The following is a 26473-nucleotide window of genomic DNA, read 5'->3' as shown; positions in this document are numbered from 1 at the left end:
GCTTTCCGCCTGTCTTGCTTTAGTAATATCCTTAACTATATATTCATAATCTCCATAATTGTATCACTAACAATACCTTATACATTTTTATGTCGTTTGAACTTTATAAAGATGGAGCCCATTGTACATAATTCCCAATGATTCCCTTTTTTACTCAACATTAGCTTTTGAGTCTAGCAGACATCTGTGGTGGCCCACAACACCTCAGAGACATAAACAACAGTGAGAAGAGTCAAGACAAAATGCTCCAGCCTTGCACCTTCAGCTCTGAGCTGTATTCGATGTGATTCCTCCGAGTGTTCCTGATGGGATTAAGCACAGTGGTTCATAGTGGTAGGTAGTTCTAGGCCGGGTGCGGTGGCTCAAGCCTGTAATCCCAGCACTTTGGGAGGCCGAGACGGGCGGATCACGAGGTCAGGAGATCGAGTCCATCCTGGCTAACACGGTAAAACCCCGTCTCTACTAAAAAATACAAAAAACTAGCCGGGCGATGTGGCGGGCGCCTGTAGTCCCAGCTATGTGGGAGGCTGAGGCAGGAGAATGGCGTGAACCCAGGAGGCGGAGCTTGCAGTGAGCTGAGATCCGGCCACTGCACTCCAGCCTGGGCGACAGAGCGAGACTCCGTCTCAAAAAAACAAAAAACAAAAAACAAAAAACAAAAAAAACCCATAGTGGTATGTAGTTCCATACTGCACCTTTTATTGACTTTTCTTCCTTTTTTGCTCACTCCCATTTCTGTTTCCTGAATACACTCTTGAACTGAAGGACTTGTCTCACACCTCACACTCTGCTCTGGGGGTGTACAAATTAAGACACTGAAATTAATCCAGGTTGTTTCACCTGGATAGTCATTCACTGCTATATAGTAGACCATTATATAAATCTACCAACAGTTTCTCTTGTCCCTTAATGATAGAAATGTGGGTTGTTTCCAGGCTTTTGCTTTTATAAACAGTACTGCCCTGCACATTCTTGATAGATATTTCCTGCTCATATGTGCAAGAATTTCTCTAGAGCACCAGTTCTTAATGTGTGGTCCACGAACCCTGGGAGTCCCTGAGGCCCTATCAGCCAGGTTAAAACTACATTCATCATAATAAAGATGTTATTTGCCTTTTTCATGGTGTTGACATTTTCAAGGACACTGCAAAAGCAATAGTGGGTAAAACAGCTAGCACAAATCAGCAAGTGGCACCAAACTGTAGTAGAAGTTACACATTTTATTAAATCTCAACTCTTAGATACACATTTTTTTAATACTTTCTGTGACAAAATGGGAAGGATGCATAAACAGTTACGCTGCATATCAAACTATGATGACTTTCTCGAGGAAAAAACTTTAAGTGATTGTGAGCTGAAGTAATCACTTGACTCACAGAGCACCATTCTTACCTGAAAGTACAGCTAAAAGACAAAGTATCATTATTCAGCCTTGGGTATTTGCCAGGCATTTTCTCCAGATGAGTCAAGTGCTCCTGTCACTTCAAGAAAAGCAGTTGACAGTGTTTGTTGTCAATGAGAAAATTCAATCTTTTGAGCAAAAATTAGAATTTTGGAAAATTTTTATCTGCTGCTATGGGCTTGATACCCTCACAATAGCAAAAGACTTTTCTGATGAGATTGGTATTGATATTAAGAAATGTGATTTTTTGGCCAGGCACGGTGTCTCACGCCTGTAATCCCAGCACTTTGGGAGGCCGAGGTGCGGATCACAAGGTCAGGAGATCGAGATCATCCTGGCTAATACGGTGTAACCTCATCTCTCTAAAAATACAAAAAATTAGCCGGGCATGGTGGCACATGTCTGTAGTCCCAGCTACTCGGGAGGCTGAGGCAGGAGAACGGCGTGAAACTGGGAGGCAGAGCTTGCAGTGAGCAGAGATCGCGCCGGTGCACTCCAGCCTGGGTGACAGAGCGAGACTCTGTCTCAAAATAAATAAATAAATAAATGTGATTTTTTGATGTTGCATAATGAAATGTGTCAACATTTAGAAGATTTGTATAACTCAGTGACCCAGCAATTTCCAAATGATCAATGGATGTGTTGACAAAACCCTGCATGGGTAAAACATCCATTCAAAACACAAGAAAAAACTGTGAGTGTTGCTGTAATAGAGTATAAAAAGGTCAGTGCTATGGTTTCAGATTTCATGTCATAACTAAGCCTTAAAAACTTCCACTTGCTGAGTTTTGATGTCTTATCAAAGAATATCCACGATTATCTGAAAAAGCTATTGAAATGCTCCTTTTCCAGTTGCATACACTTCAACCACAAAACATACTGCAGCAGATTGAAAGATATAGCTGGCTTGAGAATACAGCTGTCTTCTATTAAGCCAGACATCTAAAATATTTATAGCCATTAAAAAGAATGAAATCCCATCATTCAAAGTGACATGGATGGAACTAGAAAACATTATGTTAAGTGAAATAAGCCAGGCACAAAAAGTTAAACACCACACATTCTCACTCATAGTTAGATGTTTAAAAAAAAAGAAAAACTTAATCTCATAGAAGCGAAAAGCAGAATAGAGGTTACTAGAGGCTGGAGAGGGAAGGGGAGGATAGGGAGAGATTTCTTCAATAACACAAAATTACACCTAGGTAGGAGGAACAACTTCTAGTGTTTTGTAGCACTGTAGGATGACCATAGTTAGCAATAATATATTATGTAGTTTCAAATAAAGAAGAAAGGATATTGAATGTCCCCAAAACACAAAAATGATAAATGTTTGAGATGATGAATATGAGCATTACCCTGATCTGATCACTACACATTGTATATATCAAAATATTACTCTGTACCGTATGTGTCAATTAAAAATTAATTAGGGCAGGGCATGGTGGCTCATGCCTGTAATCCCAGCAGTTTGGGAGGCTGAGCTAGGCGGGTCACCTGAGATCGGGAATTCAAGACCATCCTGGCCAACATTGCGAAATCCTGTCTTTACTAAAAATACAAAAACTACCCAGGCATGGTGGCACACGCTTATAATCCCAGCTACTCAGGAGGCTGAGGCACAAGAATTGCTTGAATCTGGGAGATGGAGTTTGCAGTGAGCCGAGATCACACCACACACTCCAGCCTGGGCAATAGAGTGAGACTCCGTCTTAAAAAAAAAAAAAAAAAAATTAATTAGTTAATTTTTTTTAAAACTATTTATATAAAGCAGTGCTACTCTTCTCAGTAATATTTTTGTATCAAAAAAGTTGCTTTTCATAAATACATGTTTTGTTGATAGTAATTTGTGTATTATTTTTATTTTTAAAAGAAGTTTTATTATATTTAATTTTTCTCAGTTTTCACTTTTTTTTTTTTAGAGCTAGGGTCTAGCTCTGTTGCCCAGGCTGGAGTGCAAAGGCACAATCATAGCTTACTGCAGCCTTGAACTCCTAGGCTTAAGTGATCCTCTTGCCTCAGTCTCCCTAGTAGCTAGGACTATAGGTGCATGCCACCAAGCCCAGCTATTTTTAAAAATGTTTTTGTAGAGATGAGGTCTCACTATGTTGCCCAGGCTGGTCCCAAACTCCTGGCCTAAAGTAATCCTCACACCTTGGCCTCCCGAAATGCTGGATTACAGGCATAAGCCCCCACACCTAGTCATGTTTTAATTTTTAACATGGAAAATTTCAAAAAATATAACTCATAAACTGAAGCTCTCTGAGGTCCTCAATAATTTTGCGTTCCTGAGAATATATACCTACAAGTGGTATTGCCAGGTTATAGATAATACTAAATTGTTTTCCAAAGTAATTGTACCAATTTATAACTTGTCATAATTAATATTTTTACTGCTTTCTCAAGAAACATTTTATCAGTCTAAATCACATCATAAAATGAGTTTCTTATCTGAAATGTGGTTTTTAGACTTCTAACTCTATGAGTGAGAAAAATAGCTGCAGACATAGACAAAGATATCATTCTTAACCATAATCCCAGAATCTAGTAATAATCACTATAACTTTTTTGGTCAATATGCTTCCTGACTTAAAGAGGGAGACAGCTCTGGATTTCCAGTTAAATAAACATGGCTCATTGAACACAAATGCTTATCTCTGTTACCTCCCAAAATGAACTAAAATGACAATCTTGGAGTGCAAAAGGAAAAGCCTATAAAGACAAACTGTACAATAGAGATGTCTGTTTTTGTTTTTTTTTTTTTTTTTTTTTTTTGAGACTGAGTCTTGCTCTGTTGCCCTGGCTAGAACGCAGTGGCCGGATCTCAGCTCACTGCAAGCTCCGCCTCCCGGGTTTACGCCATTCTCCTGCCTCAGCCTCCCAAGTAGCTGGGACTACAGGTGCCCGCCACCTCGCCCGGCTAGGTTTTTGTATTTTTAGTAGAGATGGGGTTTCACCGTGTTAGCCAGGATGGTCTCGATCTCCTGACCTCGTGATCCGCCCGTCTCGGCCTCCCAAAGTGCTGGGATTACAGGCTTGAGCCACCGCGCCCGGCCAGAGATGTCAATACATGTTTTTAATGAAGGAAAGCAGAGGGCTGACTAGTAACAGATCTAGGAAAAACTGAACTCTAACCCAGGTGCCTGCAGAGCGAGGCAGGATTGGGGGAAACATCAGGTAAAGGGCTCCTGACATCAATCCTTGACATCAGCAAGAAGAAAGCTGATTCTCAACTGAGAACCTTCCAGGCTTGGGATGGGAGGGACCAGGGCCTGGCTCTACCTTATGGGGTTGTTGTAAGGATTCAATTAGCTAAAACATGCAAAATACTTAAACATACAAAATACTTAAAATAGGGGCTGATACTCAATGGTATCTGTTATTGTCTGAGTTTTCCTCCAACTTGAAAGCCAGAGATCAAAATAAACAACAGAGACAATCTAGGAAGCAGAAGAAAACAGCAGAAAATTACAATTGGAATCCTCAGAAATATGAAATAAGAGAAGATCCTGAATCCACAACATAAGAGCAAGAGGCTACCCAAAAGGAAAGTAAGGGATCAAAGAAAAACTCTTGGAAATTAACATTTTTGTAGCAGAAATGAAAAAATTCAATAGAAGAACCAGGAAATACAGCTCAGGAAAATCTCTTGTAAAGCAGAATAAACAAAACCAGGAAATGGAACATGAAGAAAAATTTAAAAAACAGGGAAACTGACTGGGTGTGGCAGCTCAGGCCTGTAATCCAAGCACTTTGGGAAGCTGAGACAGGAGGATCACTTGAAGCCAGGAGTTCAAGTCCAGCCTGGCCAACATAGGGAGACCTTGTCTCTATTTGTTAAAAAAAAAAAAAAAAAAAAATAGAGAAACTGATCACAGAGAAAGTTTCCCAGAATTGAAGACTATGTTTCCCGATTGAAAGGGGCCACTGAGTGCTTAGCATAATGAATGAAAAATACTTACAGGATGGTTTATTATGAATGTTCAGAACATCAAGGATAAAGGAGAAAAATATCCTAAAAGCTTCCAAAAACAAATTAACAAACAAAGTATATGGGACGTAACAGAAGTCAGAATAAATTAGTCACCTCAAGAGCAGCCACGTGAGAAGCTAGATGATAATGAATCAATGTCGTTAAACTTCTGAGGGAAAATAATTTCCAACGTGGAAATCTGTCACTCAAGGATGAAAGGAAATAAAGTCATTTTTAGACAAGCAAGGACTCAAAAATTTACCTTCCATGAACCCCTTCTGGGGAGTTAGTGGAGAATGTACTCCTCGAAAATGAGAGAATAAACCAAGAACCGAAAAACATAAGCTTCAGTGAACAGGTGATTTGACACAGAAGAAACAAGAAGCGAATCCCCAGAATGTGGTTAGGTTCCTAACCCCAGGATGAGAGCTGTGAAGCAAGGCCAAGCAGAGGAGTTTGGAGCAGAGAGAGGATGAGTCTAAGGAGGGATGTTGCCAAGAAAGAAAAAAAAAAGACACTGGTAAATGACCTGGTTCATGTGACCAGATCAAGAGATATTTTATAGCTCTAATGGAGAGTTTGTGAAAGAGTTAACAATAGATGCACAGACAGCTGGGTATGGTGCCTCACATCTGTAGTACCAGCTACCCAGGGGCTGAAGCGGGAGGATCCCTTGAGCCCATCTCTAAAAATAAAAAATAAACAATGGATGCATAGATCATTAAGCAAATAAAAAATAGACAATTTTTGGCTCTAGAAAAAATGTTATTCAATGAAGTGAATATAATCTTAGAATGTTATATACCTCAACTGTAAAAATATTCTAGTTATATTACTATAAACTCTTGCTAGTCATTCAACAAACCAAGAAATTCTGCAGACTGGCCAAGAGTCCACTGGTAGACACAAAAGAGACAGACAAAGCACAAACTCATGGAAAGAATAGAGAGGGGACTTTGATAGGTAGTGTTGGGAACAGGCCCCCCAAAATTTGGCCATAAACTGGCCCCAAAACTGGCCATAAACTAAATATCTGCAGCAATGTAACATGTTCATAATGGCCCTAACGCCCACGCTGGAAGGTTGTGGGTTTACAGGAATGAAGACAAGGAACACCTGGACAGCCCAGGGCGGAAAACCCCTTAAAGGCATTCTTAAGCCACAAACAATAGCATGAGCGACCTGTGCCTTAAGGGCATGTTCCTGCTGTAGTTAACTAGCTCAACCTATTCCTTTAATTCAGCCCATCCCTCTGTTTCCCTTAAGGGATACTTTTAATTAATTTAATATCTATAGAAACAATGCTAATGACTGGCTTGCTGTTAATAAGTATGTGGGTAAATCTCTGTTTGGGGCTGTCAGCTCTGAAGGCTGTAAGACCCCTGATTTCCCACTTCACACCTCTATATTTCTGTGTGTGTGTCTTTAATTCATCTAATGCTGCTGGGTTAGGGTCTCCCTGACTGAGCTGGTCTCAGCAAGTGGCGTCCATTCATGGGGGTTCGAATCCAGGTCGAAGGGTCGCCGGAGCACCAGTTGGAACAGAAAACTAGCTGGAGGATACCCGTGTACTCTTAAAGCAATCCCCGTGGTGAGTAAGAAGGGGAGCTCACACGCATCAGTGTAACAATGCGACAGGTATGGGGTCTGGTTCGTTTCATCTTGGAACTTTTTCACACTGATCATGAGGAGGAACAAGAGTATAGCAAAGTAACAGAAGAGGTTACAGAGATTATTTGCCAGCTAAAGCTAAAGCAGCAAAGGAAGGAGAGGTTCATCCCTACCCTTCTGCACCCCCTCCTTATTATTTTGAAGAAAATGACCCTCCAGATCTTTCTTTTCCCGAGGACACTGGGCAAAAAGTAGTTGCCCCAGTGACTATTTGAGCAGTGCCTCAAACGACAGTTCTTAGTTCTATTCAGGCAGGAATTCCGCAAGCTAGACTAGACAGTGATTTAGAGGCTTGGCAGTTCCCTGTTAGAATACACCCCCCAGATCAACAGGGAAATATTATAGCTACATTTTAGCCTTTTCTTTTTAAATTACTCAAAGAATTAAAACAAGCAATAAGTCAGTATGGATCAGGTTCTTCTTTTATAATGAGACTGTTAAAGAATGTTACTGTTTCCAGTCAGATGATTCCTACTGACTGGGATACTCTTACTTGAGCTTGTCTAACTCCTGCTCAGTTCTTACAATTTAAAACTTGGTGGGCAGATGAAGCTTCCATTCAGGCTGCTCACAATGCCCAGGCCCAACCTCGAATTAATATAATTGCAGATCAACTTTTGGGGGTTGGTGGCTGGGCTGGTTTAGATGCATAACTGGTCATGCAGGATGATGCTATAGAACAGTTTAGAGGAGTGTGCATTATAGCTTGGGAAAAAATCACTTCAGGTGGGGAACAATACCCTTCCTTTAGTGCTATAAAACAGGGACCAAGGGAACCATATGTTGATTTTATAGCTCAGTTACGGAAGTCTCTTAAAAAGATGATTGCAGATTTGGCTGCTCAGGATATAGTGCTGCAGTTATTAGCTTTTGACAATGCTAATCCCGATTGCCAGGCTGCTCTGCGACCTATCAGAGGGAAAGCACATTTAGTTGATTATATCAAGGCCTGTGATGGCATTGGAGGTAATCTGCATAAAGCTACTTTGTTGGCACAGGCAATGGCAGGACTGAGAGTGAATAAAGGAAATACTCCATTTCTTGGAGCTTGTTTTAACTGTGGGAAGCATGGTCATACTAAAAAAGAATGTAGAAAAAATCAGTGAGTCAGGCCGCCAGATAGGGGAGAAAAGAAAATTCTTAAGCCTGAAATATGTCCAAAATGTAAAAAAGTAAAACATTGAGCTAAACAGTGTCACTCTAAGGTTGATAAAGCAGGGAATCTGATTTCGGGAAATGCCATGAGGGGCCTGTCCCGGGCCCCATTCTAAACCAGGGCATTTCTAGCTCAGGCCATTCCCTCACCCCTGTACAATGTCTGTCCCCCGCCACAGCCGGTAGTGTCGCAATAGATTTATGCTGCACAAAAGCAGTGAGCCTTCTGCCTGGGGAACCCCCGTAAAAGGTCCCAGTAGGAGTCTGTGGACCCTTGCCAGCAGGTATAATAGGATTACTTTTAGGAAGGTCTAGTTTGAGTTTAAAAGGGGTACAAATACATACAAGAGTCATTGATTCCAATTACAATGGGGAAATTCAAATTGTGATATCTACTTCTGTTTCCTGGAAAGCAGAGCCAGGACAGCGCATAGCACAGCTCCTGATTGTGCCATATGTGGGAATGGGGAAAAGTGAAATTAAACGAACAGGAGGATTTGGAAGCACAAATAAACAAGGCAAAGCAGCTTATTGGGTAAATCAAATTACTGATAAATGTCCTACCTGTGAAATAACTATTCAAGGAAAGAAATTTAAAGGTTTGATAGATACAGGAGCGGACATTTCAATCATTTCTCTACAGCACTGGCCGTCCGTCCTTGTGGCCAATTCAACCCGCTCAATCTAACGTCATTGGAGTTGGTAAAGCCGCTGAAGTATATCAAAGTAGTTATATTTTGCATTGTGAGGGGCCCGATGGACAACCTGGGACTATTCAACCAATTATAACTTCTGTACCTATAAATTTATTGGGAAGAGATTTATTACAACAATGGGGAGCACAAGTTCTAATTCTGGAACAATTATATAGCCCTCAAAGTCAACATATGATGCATGAAATGGTGTATGTCCCTGGTATGGGACTAGAAAAAAATTCGCAAGGTTTGAAAGAACCGCTTCAAGTGGAAAAACAAAGTTCCCGCCAAAGATTAAGAAATAATTTTTAATGGCGGCCATTGTTAAGCCTCTAGAACCTATACCTTTAAAATGGTTAACAGATAAGACAATTTGGATAGAACAATGGCTGCTAAGTAAAGAGAAACTGGAGGCTTTAGAGAAATTAGTTGCTGAACAATTAGAAAATGGGCACATAGCTCCAACATTTTCCCTTTGGAATTCTCCAGTTTTCCTAATTAAGAAAAAATCAGGTAAATGGAGAATGTTAACTGATTTAAGAGCCATCAATTCAGTTATGCAATCTGTGGGAGCATTACAGCCAGCATTGCCTTCTACTGCTGTAATTCCAAAAAATTGGCCTTTAATAGTTAAATTGATCTAAATAGATTTTAAAAACTCTTTCTTTACTATCCCTTTAGCTGAGCAAGACTGTGAATGGTTTGCATTTATAATTCCTGCAGTAAACAACCTGCAACCCGCTAAGCGTTTTCATTGTTTTACAGATGGATCTAGTAATGGTAAAACTTCTTATTCTGGCCCAAAAAGTAAAGTTTTCCGGACGTCCTGTATTCAGTTCAAAAAGCGGAGCTTGTAGCTGTAATTGAGGTATTGACTGCTTTTGATATGCCAATTAATGTGATTTCTGATTCTTCATACATGGTTACACAGTTAATTGTGTAATTCACACAGTTAATTGAAAATGCTCAGTTACGATTTCATACAAACAACTGATGACTTTATTTACCCAATTGGCGACAGCAGTTAGGAGTAGAATGCGTCCTTTTTACATTACTCACATTAGAGCTCATACACCTCTTCTAGGACCTTTGACTGAAGGGAATCAAATGGCTGATCGCCTAGTTGCTAATGCAATATCTAATGCTAGACACTTTCACAATTTAACCCATGTTATTGCCTCTGCTCTCACACGCAGATACAGCATTACAGCATTACCTGGAAAGAAGCTAAAGTTATTATCCAGAGATGCCCAACTTGACAAATGGTACATTCCTCATCTTTTACAGGAGGAGTTAATCCTCAAGGACTGGAACCTAACTCTCTTTGGCAAATGGATGTCACGTATGTTCCTTCGTTTGGGAGACTAGCTTATGTACATGTATGTGTGGACATCTTTTCTCACTTTGTCTGGGCTACATGCCAAACAGGAGAGTCTTCTGCCTGTGTTAAACATCATCTTTTGCAGTGTTTTGCGGTGATGGGCATTCCAGCTTCTATTAAAACAGATAATGCCCCAGGCTATACTAGCCAAGCTCTAGCTACATTTTTCTCTATGTGGAATATTAAACACATTACTGGTATCCCATACAATTCTCAAGGACAAGCCATAGTGGAAAGAATGAATCTCTCCCTAAAACAGCAGTTGCAAAAGCAGAAAGGGAGAGACAGAGAATATGGAAATCCACAAATGTAACTGAACCTAGCATTATTAACTTTAAATTTTTTGAGCCTGCCCAAAGGCCAGATGTTATCAGCAGCTGAACAGCATCTACAGAAAGCAGCTGCAAAGACAGAAACAGAGAAACTGATTTGGTGGAGAGATCCAATAATAAAAAGTTAGGAAATAGGTAAAATAATAACTTAGGGTAGAGGTTATGCTTGTATTTCTCCAGGCCAAAATCAACAGCTGATTTGGATACCATCAAGACACCTGAAACCTCATCATGAGCCAGATGCTGAGGAAGAGATTCCGGGAGGATCCCGAGTACCCCCCAGTTGCAGCCATGTCGAGACTGGCGCTGAGGAGGACCCCAACTGCCACGAGCAACTCCCGTCGAACACAGCCACCCACCTGGGGACAGATCAAGAAGCTGTCACAGATGGCGGAAGAAAACCTGAGGAAAGGAGGACAACCAGTCACAATAAATAATTTAATGGTAGCTGTGACAGCAGTTATCACGACTGCTGTGAGTATTCCTTCAATAAGAGCTGGAAATAATGCCTGGATACAATCACTATGACACAGTTACACATGCTTTCTGATCTCAGTATTTACCATAATAAATCTGCTCCTATAATTGAGGCATACCACCCTCAAAAACCTATTTGTAAACAGGATTGGACCCAGTTTGAAAAAATGAACGTACTTGTCTAGGAAGATTGCTTTGCAGAACAGGCAGAGGTGCTGCACAACGATTCCTATGGAATCATTATTAATTGGTCCCCTAAGGGGATGTTTAGCTTGAATTGCACCTCTCAGTCTGCATGCCACAGTCATACTATGTTCAGATGATCTCAACAAAATGGTCAGATGGTAGAAATGATAAGAAGTATGGCAAATGTTCCTATCATCTGGAACCATGGCGATATAGTGGCACCTCAACCTCAAATGATATGGCCCGCTCTAGGAGCTTAACATAAGGATTTAAAATTAAAAGAACAAATATTTAAAGCATCCCAGGCACACTTGACCTTAATTCCAGGAACTGGAGTGCTTAAAGGAGCTGAAAATGGATAAAAATACTTGGAAGCTCTGTGATTTCAGTGATGATTGTGCTTTTAATTTATGTTGTCTTTGTGTAGTCTGCAGATGCGGATCCTGACTCCTGCGAGAAGTAGGACTTTGTCACTGTGACAAAGTTGCCCTTGCTTTTATCCCTTTGCAAATCAAAGAAGGGAGACATGTTGGGAACAGGCCCGCAAAAATCTGGCCATAAACTGGCCCCAAAACTGGCCATAAACTAAATATCTGCAGCAATGTAACATGTTCATAATGGCCCTAACGCCCACGCTGGAAGGTTGTGGGTTTACGGGAATGAGGGCAAGGAACACCTGGCCAGCCCAGGGCGGAAAGCCCCTTAAAGGCATTCTTAAGCCACAAACAATAGCATGAGCGATCTGTGCCTTAAGACCATGTTCCTGCTGCAGTTAACTAGCTCAACCTCTTCCTTTAATTCAGCCCATCCCTCCGTTTCCCATAAGGGATACTTTTAGTTAATGTAATATCTGTAGAAACAATGCTAATGACTGGTTTGCTGTTAATAAATATGTGGGTAAATCTCTGTTTGAGGTTGTCAGCTCTGAAGGCTGTGAGACCCCTGATTTCCCATGTCACACTTCTATATTTCTGTGTGTGTATCTTTAATTCCTCTAGCGCCACTGGGTTAGGGTCTCCCTGACTGAGCTGGTCTCAGCAGTTCAGCCTCAACTTTCACTCCCTCCTGGCTCCAACCTTCACCTTCCCGATAAAGAATGAGTCCCAAACTGGTATCTCCAGTTCTATGCTTTTCTGGAGTCTTGTAATTGCTCAGTGGACAATTCTTCTTGCCTATTGCCACTTGAAGCATAATCTATCTCTTTCTCTCTCTAGGTCCCTCTCTTGAACACATGCGTGCGCGCAAACACACACACACACTCCTAACTTACCCTTTCTCACCCTTTCCCAAACCAACTCCTCACACCTTTTCCACTTTCAGCAGTGCCTCAATGGCACCACTACTTTTCCAGTCTTCCATGTGGCTTTTCCACTTCTCCATTCCCTATAGCTGGTCTGTTTTTAGCTGGCTTTTTAAAGGCTTCTAAAGGTCCTGCCCTGTCTCCAGCTGTAATCTAGTTCATAGCTTATATGAACGTTATAAACTATACCATGTGACACAAATGTAAAACACCAGTACTACATCAAGATTTCTGAAATAGACTCTGGCTTGGTTACTTTTATTAATAATAATCGAATCAGCATTTGTATAGGGTTTTTAAAAAGACATTTATTGTACTTTCCTCTGATTGCTAAAGTATGAACGTTTACTGTAGAAATTCTGGGAAAGCTGGGCGCGATTGCTCACATCTGTAATCCCAGCATTCTGGGAGGCTGAGGCAGGAGTATCACTTGAGCTCAGGATTTCCAGATCACCCTGGGAAACATAGTGACACCCCGTCTCTACAAAAAAATTAAAAACATTAGCCAGGCATGATGGTGTGTGCCTATAGTCCCAGATACTTTGGAGGCTGAGGTGGGAGAATTGCTTGAGCCCAGATTACAGTGACTCATGATCACATCACTGCACTCCAGCCTGAGTGACAGAGCAAGACCCCATCTATTTTTTAAATATTAAATAAATAAAAAATAAACATTGTGCAGCAGATCTCTAGAACTTTTTCACCTTACAAACCTAAAATTCTGTGTCCTTTAAACAATTCCTCTTTTCCCTCTCTCCTAGCCACTGGCAGTCACCATTCTACTTTCTGTTTCTTAGACTTTGACTGCTTTAGATATTTCATATGAATGGAAACATGCAGTATTTGTCTTTTTGGGGGGTTGTGTTCACTTTTAAGGCTTTTGATACCTAGTACTAAACTGACTTCCAGAAAGGCTGTCAACGATTTACAGTTTGACTAGAAGTGTGTGTCCATCTGGGCTGAGTTCATTGCTTGCTTAGCATCTATCAATTGTTTCAATTCTTCCCATTTTGATAGAGGTACAAATAGTGGACTCAAACATGGTTTTACTTTGGATAAGGCCATTGTCCTATGAATCCTGGCTGAAATACTTGCTCCAGCACTTAGGAGCTGTGTGACCCGGGACAACTCACTAAACTTTTGAGTGCTTCTGTTCCCTTATGTGTAAATGGAGATAATAACACACACATATACATTCTAGACACTTATTATGAGGAATTAGTTAATAAATGTGAAGCTGTAAGAACAGTGCCTGGAACATAGTAAGCCCAAATGTAAGGTAGCTATTGTCATTTTTGTCAATCCTTGCTAATGTGATACATTGAAAATGACAGTCAGCTATTTTAATTTACATCTCCTCAGTAATCAGTTGAACGTGAATATTCTCTGTATTTATACTGGCTATTGGTACTTCTGTCAAGATTTCCTTTTTCAAAGCACTGTGGCAAACCGGATCTCACTTGATCCTCCCAATAAACTCATGAATGAACAAGGTGGCAATCACCAATCCCCACTTTTCGAATTAAGAAATTGAGGCTCGGAATTCGAATTCTGAGCAATTCCAATTCCAGGATTCAGATCTCACCCTCTAAAACCTAGCAGCTGTTGCATAAAATATAACGGTGAAAAAGCTTTTGTTAGCCGTAACCACCCACCCACCCACCCCGACCTGGCTCCGCCCTTGCCCCGCCCCTCCCTCTACGCGGTTTTCCAGCTATCCTCTCTGCGCACGCGCGGCCGTTCCTGCGGGCGGAAGCCTCCTGGGGCTCGGCCCTCCGCCCCTCCCCCCGGCGCGCGGCCCCGCCCAGGACGAGGGGCGGCGGGCGCGCAGTGCTGGGTCCAGTGGTGGAGAGAAGGCGAGGATTACCCCCCGGAGGCGTTGTCTGCGACTCGGCGGAGGCTCCAACTTCCAGCGGGGCGGTCGGGAAAGGTACCGACTCCCGAGCCCCTCTGTCGGCGGCTCCAGCGGCCGCCATTTTCCTCCAGAAGAGGGAAGAGGGCGGGAGGCGGGGGCCGTCCCCTGGGGCCGGGCGGGCCGGGGCGGAGTCGGGGGCCGGGCGGCGGAGGGGCCCGGCCCCCAGGCCGCAGGGGAGGCTGCTGCGGCAGAGTTAGGCCGGCCGCGGTGGGAAAACCGTGGGCGTCCCCTGGACCTCAGCGTCCCATTAGGACGTTTCCGCGGTGGGTGCCGCACGCCGCAGAGGGGGCAACGCTTTCACAGGGGTCTTCGCATTCCACCCGCACACAGCAGCTCCTGGAGGGAGGCCAGGAAGACACTATTAACCCATTTTGCAGACAGAAAACTAAGGCTCAGAGTGGGGAGGAGACTTGCCCAGGGACACCCAGCGAGGTTGTGGCGTTGGGACTCGATTCCTACTCCGCCACCTGCAGCGCCCTTGCCACCAGACCACTCTGCCTCACCTGGCAAAGGATGGGGCGGAGCTAAAGGATTAGTTAGAGGAGTGACTGGCAGGTTTGTTTTTGTTTTTTTTTAAGAGCTGCCTTTTTCTATACCACCCAGATCAGAGCCTCCTAAGAAATACCCAGAAGTCAAGCCATGGATCCACCTGCACGTAAAGAAAAAACCAAAGTTAAAGAACCTGTCAGCAGAGTTGAGAAGGCCAAACAGAAATCAGCCCAGCAGGAGCTGAAGCAGAGACAAAGAGCAGAGGTGAGATTAAGGCGGAGGCTCTGTATGCCTGTAGTCTGCTGGAGATGATGCTGGAATAGAGAAATAGCAGAAAGAACTGACAGCGATCCCTACTTGCCTCCAGGCAGGATGGGTGTTCTCCCAGATTTAGAGGGGAAAACACTGAGGTTCAGAATGGTGAGGTGGCAGCCCAGAATCACATGCCAAGTTAGTGTCAGAACCCCAGCCTGGTGCGGAGCTTTTGTGGTAGAGACCCAAGGGAAGGAAGAAAGGAAAAAAAAAAAGTGGTATGTAAGGGGAAAGAAGGAGTCAGAATGAGGGAGAGCATGCAAGTGTCAGACACCCCCAGTACAGATGTTCTGGATTTGGTGCAGAAAGAAGCTACTCATGCCAGGTAGAGGCCCAAGCCAGTGTGTTCCTTTGTTCTCTCAACGATTACAATCAATTTGAGAATAAAAAGCTTTAAACTTTACACTGCCGATATTGAGCCACATACAGACATGAGTATTTTATTTTAGTATTTAATGTCAGGGAAAAGCTTGCTGGTCTCTTTTCCCCTCTTTGTTTTGTTTATTTATCTGTCTGTTTTGTCCATTTCCTGTCTTACATCCTTTTACCTTCCCATGGACAACTACTTTTTTTTATACTCTTACATTCAAATATATTAATAGAGATCTTTGAACAATATACAATAGTATTTTAAATTTTTACATTAATAAAATTCCTGCATTTTATTTTGCATTTTGCTTACATTGTTTTTTTAAGAACTGTTCATGCTAATATAAGAATCTAGTTTATTCTCATTAATTTTTATAGTAGTCTATTTTATGCATCCATTTTAGTGCATTTATTCATTCTTACAGGGATGCACATTTAAATTATAGTATTTTTTGCTATTACAAACATTGCTGTAGTTAAAAGCTTTTAGGTGTCTCCTTTGGCACTTGCCTTAGAATTTCTATAGGGTATTTAACTAGAAAAATTACTGGGTACATTCTCAATTTTACTAGACATTGCCACATTGCTTTTTTTTTTTGAGATGGAGTCTCACTCTGTGACCCAGGCCAGAGTGCAGTGGCGCAATCTTGGCTCACTGCAACCTCTGCCTCCCAGGTTCAAGCAATTCTCCTGCCTCAGCCTCCCGAGTAGCTGGGATTATAGGCATGTGCCACCACGCCTGGCTAATTTTTGTATTTTTAGTAGAGACGAGGTTTCACCATGTTGGCCAGGCTGGTCTGGAACTCCTGACCTCAAGTGAGCTGCTCACCTCGGCCTCCCAAAGTGCTGGGATTACAGGTGTGAGCCACGGCGCCCAGCCTGCCAAATTGCTTTCAAAGGAATTGTATACATTTGCACTCCCACTAGCAGTGGAAGAGGATTCTCATTCCTCATTTTTTTCCTAACACTTGATATTGTCAATTTTTTTTTTTTTTTTTTTTGAGATGGAGTCTCACTCTGTCTCCCAGGCTGGAGTGCAGTGGTGTGATCTTGGCTCACTGCAAACTCTGCGTCCTGGGTTCGTGCCATTCTCCTGCCTCAGCATCCCGAGTAGCTAGGACTACAGGTGCCCGCCACCACGCCCGGCTAATTTTTTTTGTGTTTTTGAGTTGGGGTTTCACCATGTTAGCCTGGATGATCTCAATTTCCTGACCTTGTGATCCACCCACCTCGGCCTCCCAAAGTGCTGGGATTACAGGCGTGAGCCACCGTGCCCGGCCGATATTGTTAACTTTTAATTTTTGTTAATCTGATTGATTCATTAAATATTGGCCAGGTGCAGTGGCTCACGCCTGTAATCCCAGCACTTTGTGAGGCTGAGGTGGACAGATCACAAGGTCAAGAGATTGAGACCATCCTGGCCAACATGGTGAAACCCCATCTCTACCAAACATACAAAAATTAGCTGGGCGTGGTGGCGCGCACCTGTAGTCCCAGCTACTTGGGAGGCTGAGGCAGGAGAAATGCTTGAACCCAGGAGACGGAGGTTGCCAAGATCGTGCCACTGCAGTCTAGCCTGGGCAACAGCGCTAGACTCTGTCTCAAAAAAAAAAAAAAAAAAAAATGAACTGCTAGTATGTGCCAGGCACTGTTCTAGGAATTTGAGTCACATGATGATAAAGCAGAAAAGAATCCCTGCCTTCATGGATCTTGCATTCCAGCAAGGGGAGGCAGTAAACATAATAAGTAAACTTACTAGTGCATTTGAAGGTAATATGTAAACTGAAATCTACCTTTGGATTAAGGCAGACCACCTGAGAGCTGTGGTCCTTTACCTTCCCATTCCTACCTGGATCCAAGTCCCCAGATGATGTGACTGCATTGTGCTTTGGTGAACAATATGAGGGTTGCTATAAGGAACAGCCCTGAAGCAAGAGAACAGAAGCTACAGATCAGAAAACCATTGATCAGAGAAATGGTGATATAGCCAAGGGAGCTCTCACTGGAAGAACAGAGCTATCTACACTTCTGTGTACGACAAATGCTCTGGGAAATGGAGAACCAGTTGCCAGCCCATATGTGGTTACTTCACACCAATCAAAAGTGACTGTGGAGAGCACCCCGAATTTGGAAAACCAAATGAAAATGGAGTATCTGTTCAGAACGAAAATTTTGAAGAAATTATAAATTTACCCATTGGTTCAAAACCATCCAGATTAGATGTCACCAACAGTTAAGAGCCCAGAAATTCCTTTGAATCCAATTTTGGCCTTTGACGATGAAGGTAGATGGTGTTCAAACACACAGAATGCAGAAGTTAAATCAGTATTTTTTATGAAGAACCAAAGTCAAAATTTAATGAGAATTTCTACATTTAATGGAATTCCTTTCATGCTGTAAAAAAGCATCCCCTCTTCCAATTTTCTAAAGATTTCTTGACTATCATTTTGAACAGATTTATTAAAACTAGCTAAAGACAACAGACAGGATAGCTTTTCTAATAATTTTCATCAGTAGAAAAAAAAATACTCCTTATTCTTCAGTACTTTAAAATGGCTTTTTCCAATGTGCTCCTTGTTAGCAAATTAGTATTTTTCTGCATTCTTTAAAAGACAAGAGCATTTGGCTATAAAATGATTGACTAGGTATCAGGGAAAACCCCACCCCCAATATTTAACGTGGGTTCTTTTCTATTTCCCTAAGAGTCTCAACTGGTCTGAGAAATAAAGGGAAAGAGTACAAAAGAGAAATTTTAAAGCTGGATGTCCGGGGAGACATCCCATATCAGCAGGTTCCATGATGCTCCCTGAGCCGTAAAATCAGCAAGTTTTTATTAGTGATTTTCAAAAAGGGAAGGAGTGTGCGAATAGGGTGTGGGTCACAGAGATCACATACTTCACAAGGTAATAAAATATCACAAAGCAGATGGAGGCAGGGCGAGATCACAGGACCACAGGATAGGGTGAAATTAAAATTGCTAATGAAGTTTTGGGCACGCATTGTCATTGATAACATCTTAATCAGGAGACAGGGTTTGAGAGCAGACAACCTGTCTGACCAAAATTTATTAGGTGGGAACTTGTCCTAATAAGCCTGGGAGCGCTACAGAAGACGGGGCTTATTTCATCCCTTGGGCTTCGACCGGAAAAGATGGCCGCCTCCAAGGGGGCCGTTCATAGACCTCTCCTCAGGGGCGCATTCTCTTTCTCAGGGATGTTCCTTGCTGAGAAAAAGAATTCAGCGATATTTCTCCTATTTGCTTTTGAAAGAAGAGAAATATGACTCTGTTCTGTCCAGCTCACCAGCAGTCAGAGTCCAAGGCCATCTCCCTTGTTTCCTGAACATTGCTGTTATCCTGTTCTCTTTTCAAGGTGCCCAGATTTCATATTGTTCAAACACACATGCTCTACAAACAATTTGTGCAGTTAACGCAATCATCACAGGGTCCTGAGGTGACATATATCCTCCTCAGCTTACGAAGATGATGGGATTAAGAGATTAAAGTAAAGACAGGCATAGGAGATCACAAGGGTATTGATTGGGGAAGTGATAAGTGTCTGTGAAATCTTCACAATTTATATTCAGAGATTGCAGTAAAGACGGGCATAAGAAATTATAAAAGTTAATTTGGGGAACTAATAAATGTCCATGAAATCTTCACAATTTATATTCTTCTGCCATGGCTTCAGCAGGTCCCTCCGTTCAGGGTCCCTGACTTCCCGCAACAACTAGGATTGACTAGGCATGATTTTTTTTTCACGTAAATAGTTTGGTCTTAAAGTTTAACAGCTTAAAATTGGCAAAAAAAAAAAAAAAAAAACAAAAAAAAACTTGCCTTTTACCAAATACTTGAAAAGTAAGTACCTCTTTGCTACAAGTAGAATGAATAGGGGAAAGTTTAAGCCTGTTTTTTAAAAAATATTATTGTAAAGAGTTCTATTTGTAGAAGCAAATTATAGGCAGATTACCAGGTTCTTATAAATACAAACTTGTACATGGACATTCCGCAAACCCAGCTGTCACATTCTTGCAACTCCTTTTGCAAAAGGATACTAAGAGGTTTTAAAATGTGAAAAAAACATTATTTTTTCAGAGCAAGAAAATAATTTACTGTTATCTTAAATAATGTATAAAGTTTTTCCAGATAAACTAATCAAATAAATTAGAACAATGTGACAACATTGCAAATTTGTTATTAGATGCATTCCTTCTAATGGTACCAGGGGAGGATGTTACTGATGAATCAAGTCTGTTTCTGAAGTCTGTATGTTGCTGCTGTCCCCAGTGATGGTGGGACTTATCTCTGCTCTACCTGATCACAAATTATGTTAGGGGGAAATAAAGATTTAATATTTCATTAAATAAAAAAAAAAATTTGGTTTTGCTCATTTAAGAGCAACAAGAAAATGGTGGCATGTTGACTGTGTTTGGCTGCAGGGCACGGACCTTCATGGAAGTCCTCGCTCCACAGGGCATACACCAGCTTTTCACCTTTCATTCTTATTCTTCACTTTTGCTGCTGAGCCTAGCTGTACAAATTTGCACTTTCATTTGCTAATGTAAATTCAATTTATTTTACCATTTTAGAGACTACTAATGATTAAATGTAGGAGAGGGCACACATGTTTTTATGTGGAATGTTAAAGGATAAATTTTTACCACTCTAATGTGCTGGATTTATTAAAAGAGATTGGTTAAACTGCTAGGTTGAATGAGAGACTTCCTCTATTGTACTCTTTTTTAAATCCAAGCATATGGTCTTTAGTAACAGCTTGTTAACTTGTTAAAACATTAATTTGGGGTTTTTCCCTATTAGTTGTCTATGTACACATAGTAATTATGTTAAAATCCATTTAAAAAAAACCAGCCCTGTGAAACCGTCCTCTGTGCATATTGTAAGGATAGATGTTGAGGACATTGTTCATGTCCTTATTGACAACCTTCTGTAAAGTTCTACAGGTTAAATTTATTTGTCTGACTTCAAATCTCAGCTCCTCCATAAATCCCAGTTCTTTCCATGTGACATTGGACAAGATACTTATAACCTCTCTGAACCCCCAGTTCATCAGTTCCTCCTTGGTAAAATGAGGATAACATCTACCTCAGAAGACCATTAAAAGGAATGGAAATACCATTTGTAAAGCCTATAGCGCAGTACTTGGCAGAGGAAGCATTTGAAAAATGGTAGTGATTATGATCAGGAATAATCTTGTGTTTCCAAGCAGGCAGCCTGCTTTTATTTTGTGGATTCTAAGTTGAACAACTGCTGAGTTCCTGTTGACCTGCTGAAATGCAACATTGCCGCACTCAAGCAGCAGCTGGCCCGTGGAGCTCTTGAGATGTGCTAGGACCGAGCCAAGCTACACATGCATAGCCACATATAGTCCTCACACCAGGGCTCGAAAACAGGAGTTATTGTGACTCCCATTTAACCTTGGTTAATCCGATACATAAAATATATGACCTTGTGAGGTAGGCAGTATTATCCTCACTTTAAAGTGATGGGAGTAGAGTACTGTAGTTAATGAGGGGCAGGCGTGTGGTCTAAACATCTTCTGACCTTTGTCTGTTGCTTTTTGCCTTGCCCCCTACAGCTGCCTTGCTGTTTTTTTCTGTTGGGTTGGTTGGTATTTTTGTTTTGTTTTGAGATGGAGTCTCTGTCACCCAGGCTGGAGTGCAGGGGCACGATCTCAACTCAGTGCAACCTCCACCTCCCAGGTTCAAGCAGTTCTCTTGTATCAGCCTCCTGAGTAGCTGGGATTACAGGCACCTGCCACCATATTTTTAGTAGAGATGGGTTTTTACCATGTTGGTCAGGCTGGTCTCGAACTCCTGACCTCAAGTGATCCCCACTCCTCGGCCTCCCAAAGTGCTGGGATTACATGTTTGAGTGACTGCACCCATCCTGTTTTTTTTTTGTTGTTGTTGTTGTTGTTTTAATCTTTATTGCCTGGAATGTAATGCAACAAGACCCTTTGTGGGGAGGAAGAGAAAGTTTCTATTCAATTCTGCAGATGCCAGATTCCAGAAAGTTAGATGTGAAGGAGAGATGTGGGAGGTGAATGGGAATGGAAGGCGCATCGGCAGTGGAAGCACCGTTTGACACTGCTGGGGTCTGTTTCCTTCTTGACCGAAAGTCATTTTTGGCCTGGACACTCTGACCCATTTTGAGTCTCCTTTCTCCTGCCATCTTGCCTCCTTGATCTGAAGGTCTCTTTAATATGCCTCTCAGTCCCTAGCACAGTAATGTGCAGATTACAAATGCTAGTAAATACTTACTGAATGAAGCAAGTGGAGGTTTTAAAACATATATATATGTGAATCCGGGCATGGTGGCTCATGCCTGTAATCCCAGCACTTTGGGAGGCCGAGGCGGGTGGATCACAAGGTCAGGAGATCAAGACCTTCCTGACCAACATGGTGAAACCCATCTCTACTAAAATACAAAAAAATTAGCCAGGCATGGTGGCGCACACCTGTAGTCCTAGCTACTCAGGAGGCTGAGGCAAGGGAATTGCTTGAACCTGGAGCTGGAGGTTGCAGTGAGCCAAGATCATATCATTGCATTCCAGCTTGATGACAGAGCAAGACTGCGCTCACACACGCACGTGCACACACACACACAAATTATATTTAATATATATATTATACATATTTAATATATAAAATATATATTTATATATATTTGTGTGTGTGTTAAAAGTATATTTATATAATGTGTGTGTGCAGCTTCATAAAACACCCAACTATAGAACATGACCAGTCACTGGGAAGCTTTGCGTACCCCTTTTCTGTTTGTGTACCTCACCCTTCCCACCAGCAGTACCCTCTTTGCTGTATTTTATGCTAATCATTCTTGCTGTTCTATGTTCATTTACTGTCTATGTACTTCTAAATAATATTTTGTGGTGTAACAATATATTGTTTTGCATGTGTCTGAACTTTCATATATGTTATTGTGATGGGTTCTCTTCACTCGGCTTTTTTTTTAACCATTCAATTTTATTTATTTTTATTATGGTAAAATATACATAAAATTTACCAGTTTTATCAGCCACATTCTGTGTTGCAAGAATCATTTGCGGTAGTGTTGTAACAGTTTTCATCACTGCAGAATTCCATTTTTCTTAAATATGACGGGATCATTCAAGCTTTCTAGTCAGTTTGGATCATTTTACTTTTCCTAGGAACTTGTTTCATTTAGGTTGTCAAATGTGTTAACACGGAGTTCATAATGTTTTATTTTAATTTCTGTTATGTCAGTAGTTAAGTCTTCTTTCTAGTTCCTAATAATGTTTATTTGTGCCCACTCCCTTTTTTTTTTTTTTGTTTGAGACGGAGTGTTGCTCTGTCGCCCAGGCTGGAGTGCAGCGATGCGATCTTGGCTCACTGCAAGCTCCGCCTCCTGGGTTCACGCCATTCTCCTGCCTCAGCCTCCCGAGTAGCTGGGACTACAGGCGCCCTGCCACCTCGCCCGGCTAATTTTTTGTATTTTTAGTAGAAACGGAGTTTAACCGTGTTAGCCAGGATGGTCTCAATCTCCTGACGTCGTGATCCGCCCGCCTCGGTCCCGAAGTGTTGGGATTACAGGCGTGAGCCACCGCGCCCGGCCGCCCACTCCCTTTTTATGTTGATCTGTCATGTCAGAGGTTTGCAAGGTTTTTTTTTAGTATTTTCAAATAACCATCTTGCAGTCTTGGTGATTCTCTCTATTGTAGGTTTGGTTGCCTTTTCATTCGTTTCTGCTCTTATTTTGTATTTTCTATTTGTCCTACTTCTAAGTTTCATTTTTCCCCCTTCCTTGTCTTTTCAATTAATCAAGTTATAGCTCCTCTACACACACACATTCTCGCTCTCTTTCATATTTTTCTTCTACAAATTAGGAAGTTTTGTGATCTGTTTCTGTTCTTTAGTGGGTGGATTAAGGATAAAGAAAGGTGAGGAATAAGGTGTAGTTACCCTGCCTTTCACCTGAGGATGTGTCTTGCCATCTTCTTTCCATCACCACTGCCTGCTGTAGGCGATATTCCCATGACCTCCTTTCTGGACTGTTGTAACAGATGTCTCCTAAAGCACAGATAGAATTACGTTGCTTATAGCTGGGCACAGTGACTCACGCCTGTAATCCCAGCACTTTGGGAGGCTGAGGTAGAAGGATCACATGAGGCCAGGAGTTGGAGACCAGTCTGGTCAACATGGTAAAACCTCCTCTCTACTAAAAACAAAAACTAGCTGGGTTTGGTGGCGGTCACCTGTAATCCCAGCTACTTGGGAGGCTCATGCTGGAGAATTGCTTGAACTTGGGAGGCAGAGGTTGCAGTGAGCCGAGATCACACCACTGCACTCCAGCCTGGGCAACAGAGCAAAACTGTGTCTGAAATAGATACATATATAGCTTACACATAAGCTATATATACATATATAGTATATAGATAAGCTATACATACATATATGTATAGGCTATATGTATACATATATACACATATATATAGGCTATATACATGTATATAGATAGGAATATATAGCATAGAGTATATACATATATACTATATAGTGTATAGATAAGCTATATATACTACATAGTACATATATAGCTTATATATACTATATGTATATATGTATATATAGCTTATCTATAGTATATATACATATAGTATATATGTGTATATAAAAGCTATACATACATATGTGTATATATACTATATGTAGCCTATAGTATATATAGCCTATGTATAGTATATATACATACTATTAGTATATACGTTGGGAGGCTGAGGTGGGAAGATCTGTCATGTCAGAGGTTTGCAAGTATACCATATACTATATATACTCTATATACACACACACCATATATATAGTATATATAGTTAGTATATATAGCTATATAGTGCATATAGCTTATATGTATACTATATGTAGGCTATATATTGTATATATACTATTATTATATATATACACACATACTTTGGGAGGCCAGGGCAGGAGGATCTGTCAGGTCAGAGGTTTGCAAGTATACTATATACTCTTAGTATATATAGCTATAGAGTATATATAGCTTATATATTATATATACTCTACTTATATAAGCTATATATACTAAACATAGTGTATATATACTATATATATATTCACATTGTTCCCCTGCACACTTATCTTTGCTGGCTCTCCAGAATCTGCCAGGTAGAATCCAGATTCCTTGGCATGGCATTTAAGACCCCAACATAATTTTCTTGCTTTCTTCAGCTCCCCAGCCCCTACTCTATGATATCCTTCATATTGGCATACTTGAAGTTTCCAGAACAGACCCTATACTTTTCCATTACATTTATTTACACATAATATCCTCCCCCACCACCTATCATGTCCCATGATAGATTTTAAGCTGAGATGGCCCATTTTGCAGCCTTACAGAACTAGACCAGGAGATATTTGTGGATAAATCTATCTTCCTGTATGTAACTTCTGCTTCACTGGTTCCTCCATCTGAATTGGCCACATGCTTGCTGAAAAGACTTGTTTTCTTCTTAAGGGATCCTACTAATCCCTTAAAGACCAAATCAAGCCACATGCATCACTGCTGCTTTCTTGGTTCTCCAGATGGAACTAATATCTAACTTTCCTATTCCCAGATCACTGTCCCTGCATTACCACTACTGGTGAAATTCTGGTATTTTCAGAAGGCACCACCTGTTATGTCAGAAGATGCGTTGTGCAGCTGCTTCCATTGCTAACAGATGTATCTCTTTCTCTCATTCAGATCTATGCCCTCAACAGAGTCATGACAGAACTGGAGCAGCAGCAGTTTGATGAGTTCTGTAAACAGATGCAGCCTCCTGGAGAATGAGCTCCCCAGGTTCAAACCAGATGGGACCCTGAGAGCTTTGTTTGACAGGGTGTTGCCAGTTTTAAGCTGAGATGGCCCATTTGGAGCCTTACAGAACTAGGCCAGAAGACATTTGTGGATAAATCTGAACTCACTTCCTATGTGTAACTTCTACTTCACTGGTTCCTCCAATCTGAATTGGCCGCATGCTTGCTGAAGAGACTTGTTTTCTTCTTCGAAGACAGTGGTTTTTGTTTTTTGTTTTTTGTTTTTTTTAAAAAACACACACACAAAAAAACCTTTTTCTATTGTTTGAGAAAAATCAGTATTTCTTATGAAACTATATCTTCTCCAAAAATACAAATAAAATACTAATAAAATGTTCATTTACTGATACTTTAGCAAGTGCCTAGCCATAGAAAATGGAATACAAAGTAATGTAATAGGTAAGAAAAGTTGAGGTGAGCAGAACGCACCCTCTCTCCTTCAGGAGCTTGGCAGAGAGGAGAGAAAGAACATGACTGCTTCCAGTTTTCATTCTTCCTGGAGCTAAAACTGCAGACCCTGCTGATCTCTAGTTTGTAGTCACACAGATGTAAATATGTGACCCCTTTACTCCCAGATGAGTCACTAGTCAGGGTTAGAGGCCTGAAGCTAGGATTTCCTCACCGGTGATTGTGGAGAGCTAGCAGCAGGCTTGCATCAACAGCAAGAGGGGAGTGCAGGTGCTTTTTGTTTTTTGTTTTGTTGGCTGCCTTATCAGACCTAGAAACGGATTTATGATGGAAATACTCAGACGTCCCTCAGAAACCGGCCACCACCCCTCCGCCATTCAACTGCCATTTTTAGGTGTAGAAATGTAAGGTTGTTTCTGCTTCTGACATTTGTATCAAGAATGGTAGTTCAGGCCGGGCGCGGTGGCTCAAGCCTGTAATCCCAGCACTTTGGGAGGCCGAGATGGGCGGATCACGAGGTCAGGAGATCGAGACCATCCTG

At 41.5% G+C, this 26473-nt stretch overlaps 2 protein-coding genes across 2 annotated transcripts in view; one reads left to right on the top strand and one right to left on the bottom strand.

The window, feature by feature from the left end:
- ERMAP (erythroblast membrane associated protein (Scianna blood group)) overlaps positions 1 to 14543 on the bottom strand; it is a 33399-nt gene extending 18856 nt beyond the window's left edge. The window contains exon 1 of the mRNA XM_010371847.2: positions 14437 to 14543. The gene's annotated coding sequence lies outside the window, so the exon portion shown is untranslated. The remainder of the gene's footprint in view (positions 1 to 14436) is intronic.
- On the top strand, positions 14293 to 25861 carry SVBP (small vasohibin binding protein). Its single transcript, XM_010371848.2, has 3 exons — positions 14293 to 14499; positions 15088 to 15237; positions 25412 to 25861. Exons 2-3 carry the CDS (start codon positions 15124 to 15126, stop codon positions 25496 to 25498), a joined length of 201 nt encoding a protein of 66 aa, XP_010370150.1. The 5' UTR covers positions 14293 to 14499; positions 15088 to 15123; the 3' UTR covers positions 25499 to 25861.
- The last annotated feature ends 612 nt before the right edge of the window (positions 25862 to 26473 follow it).

Source organism: Rhinopithecus roxellana, chromosome 12 (genome assembly GCF_007565055.1).
Source record: "Rhinopithecus roxellana isolate Shanxi Qingling chromosome 12, ASM756505v1, whole genome shotgun sequence".
NCBI lineage: Eukaryota > Metazoa > Chordata > Mammalia > Primates > Cercopithecidae > Rhinopithecus > Rhinopithecus roxellana.
Note: the sequence above shows the minus strand (reverse complement) of the source record. Positions and strands in the feature narration are given on the sequence as shown.

Bases quoted from the DNA above. Each gene is read 5' to 3' on its own strand.
- SVBP (XM_010371848.2), top strand. From the start codon at position 15,124: ATGGATCCACCTGCACGTAAAGAAAAAACCAAAGTTAAAGAACCTGTC. The intron at 15,238-25,411 runs GTGAGATTAAGG...TCTCTCATTCAG, and splicing joins AGCAGAGACAAAGAGCAGAG to ATCTATGCCCTCAACAGAGT.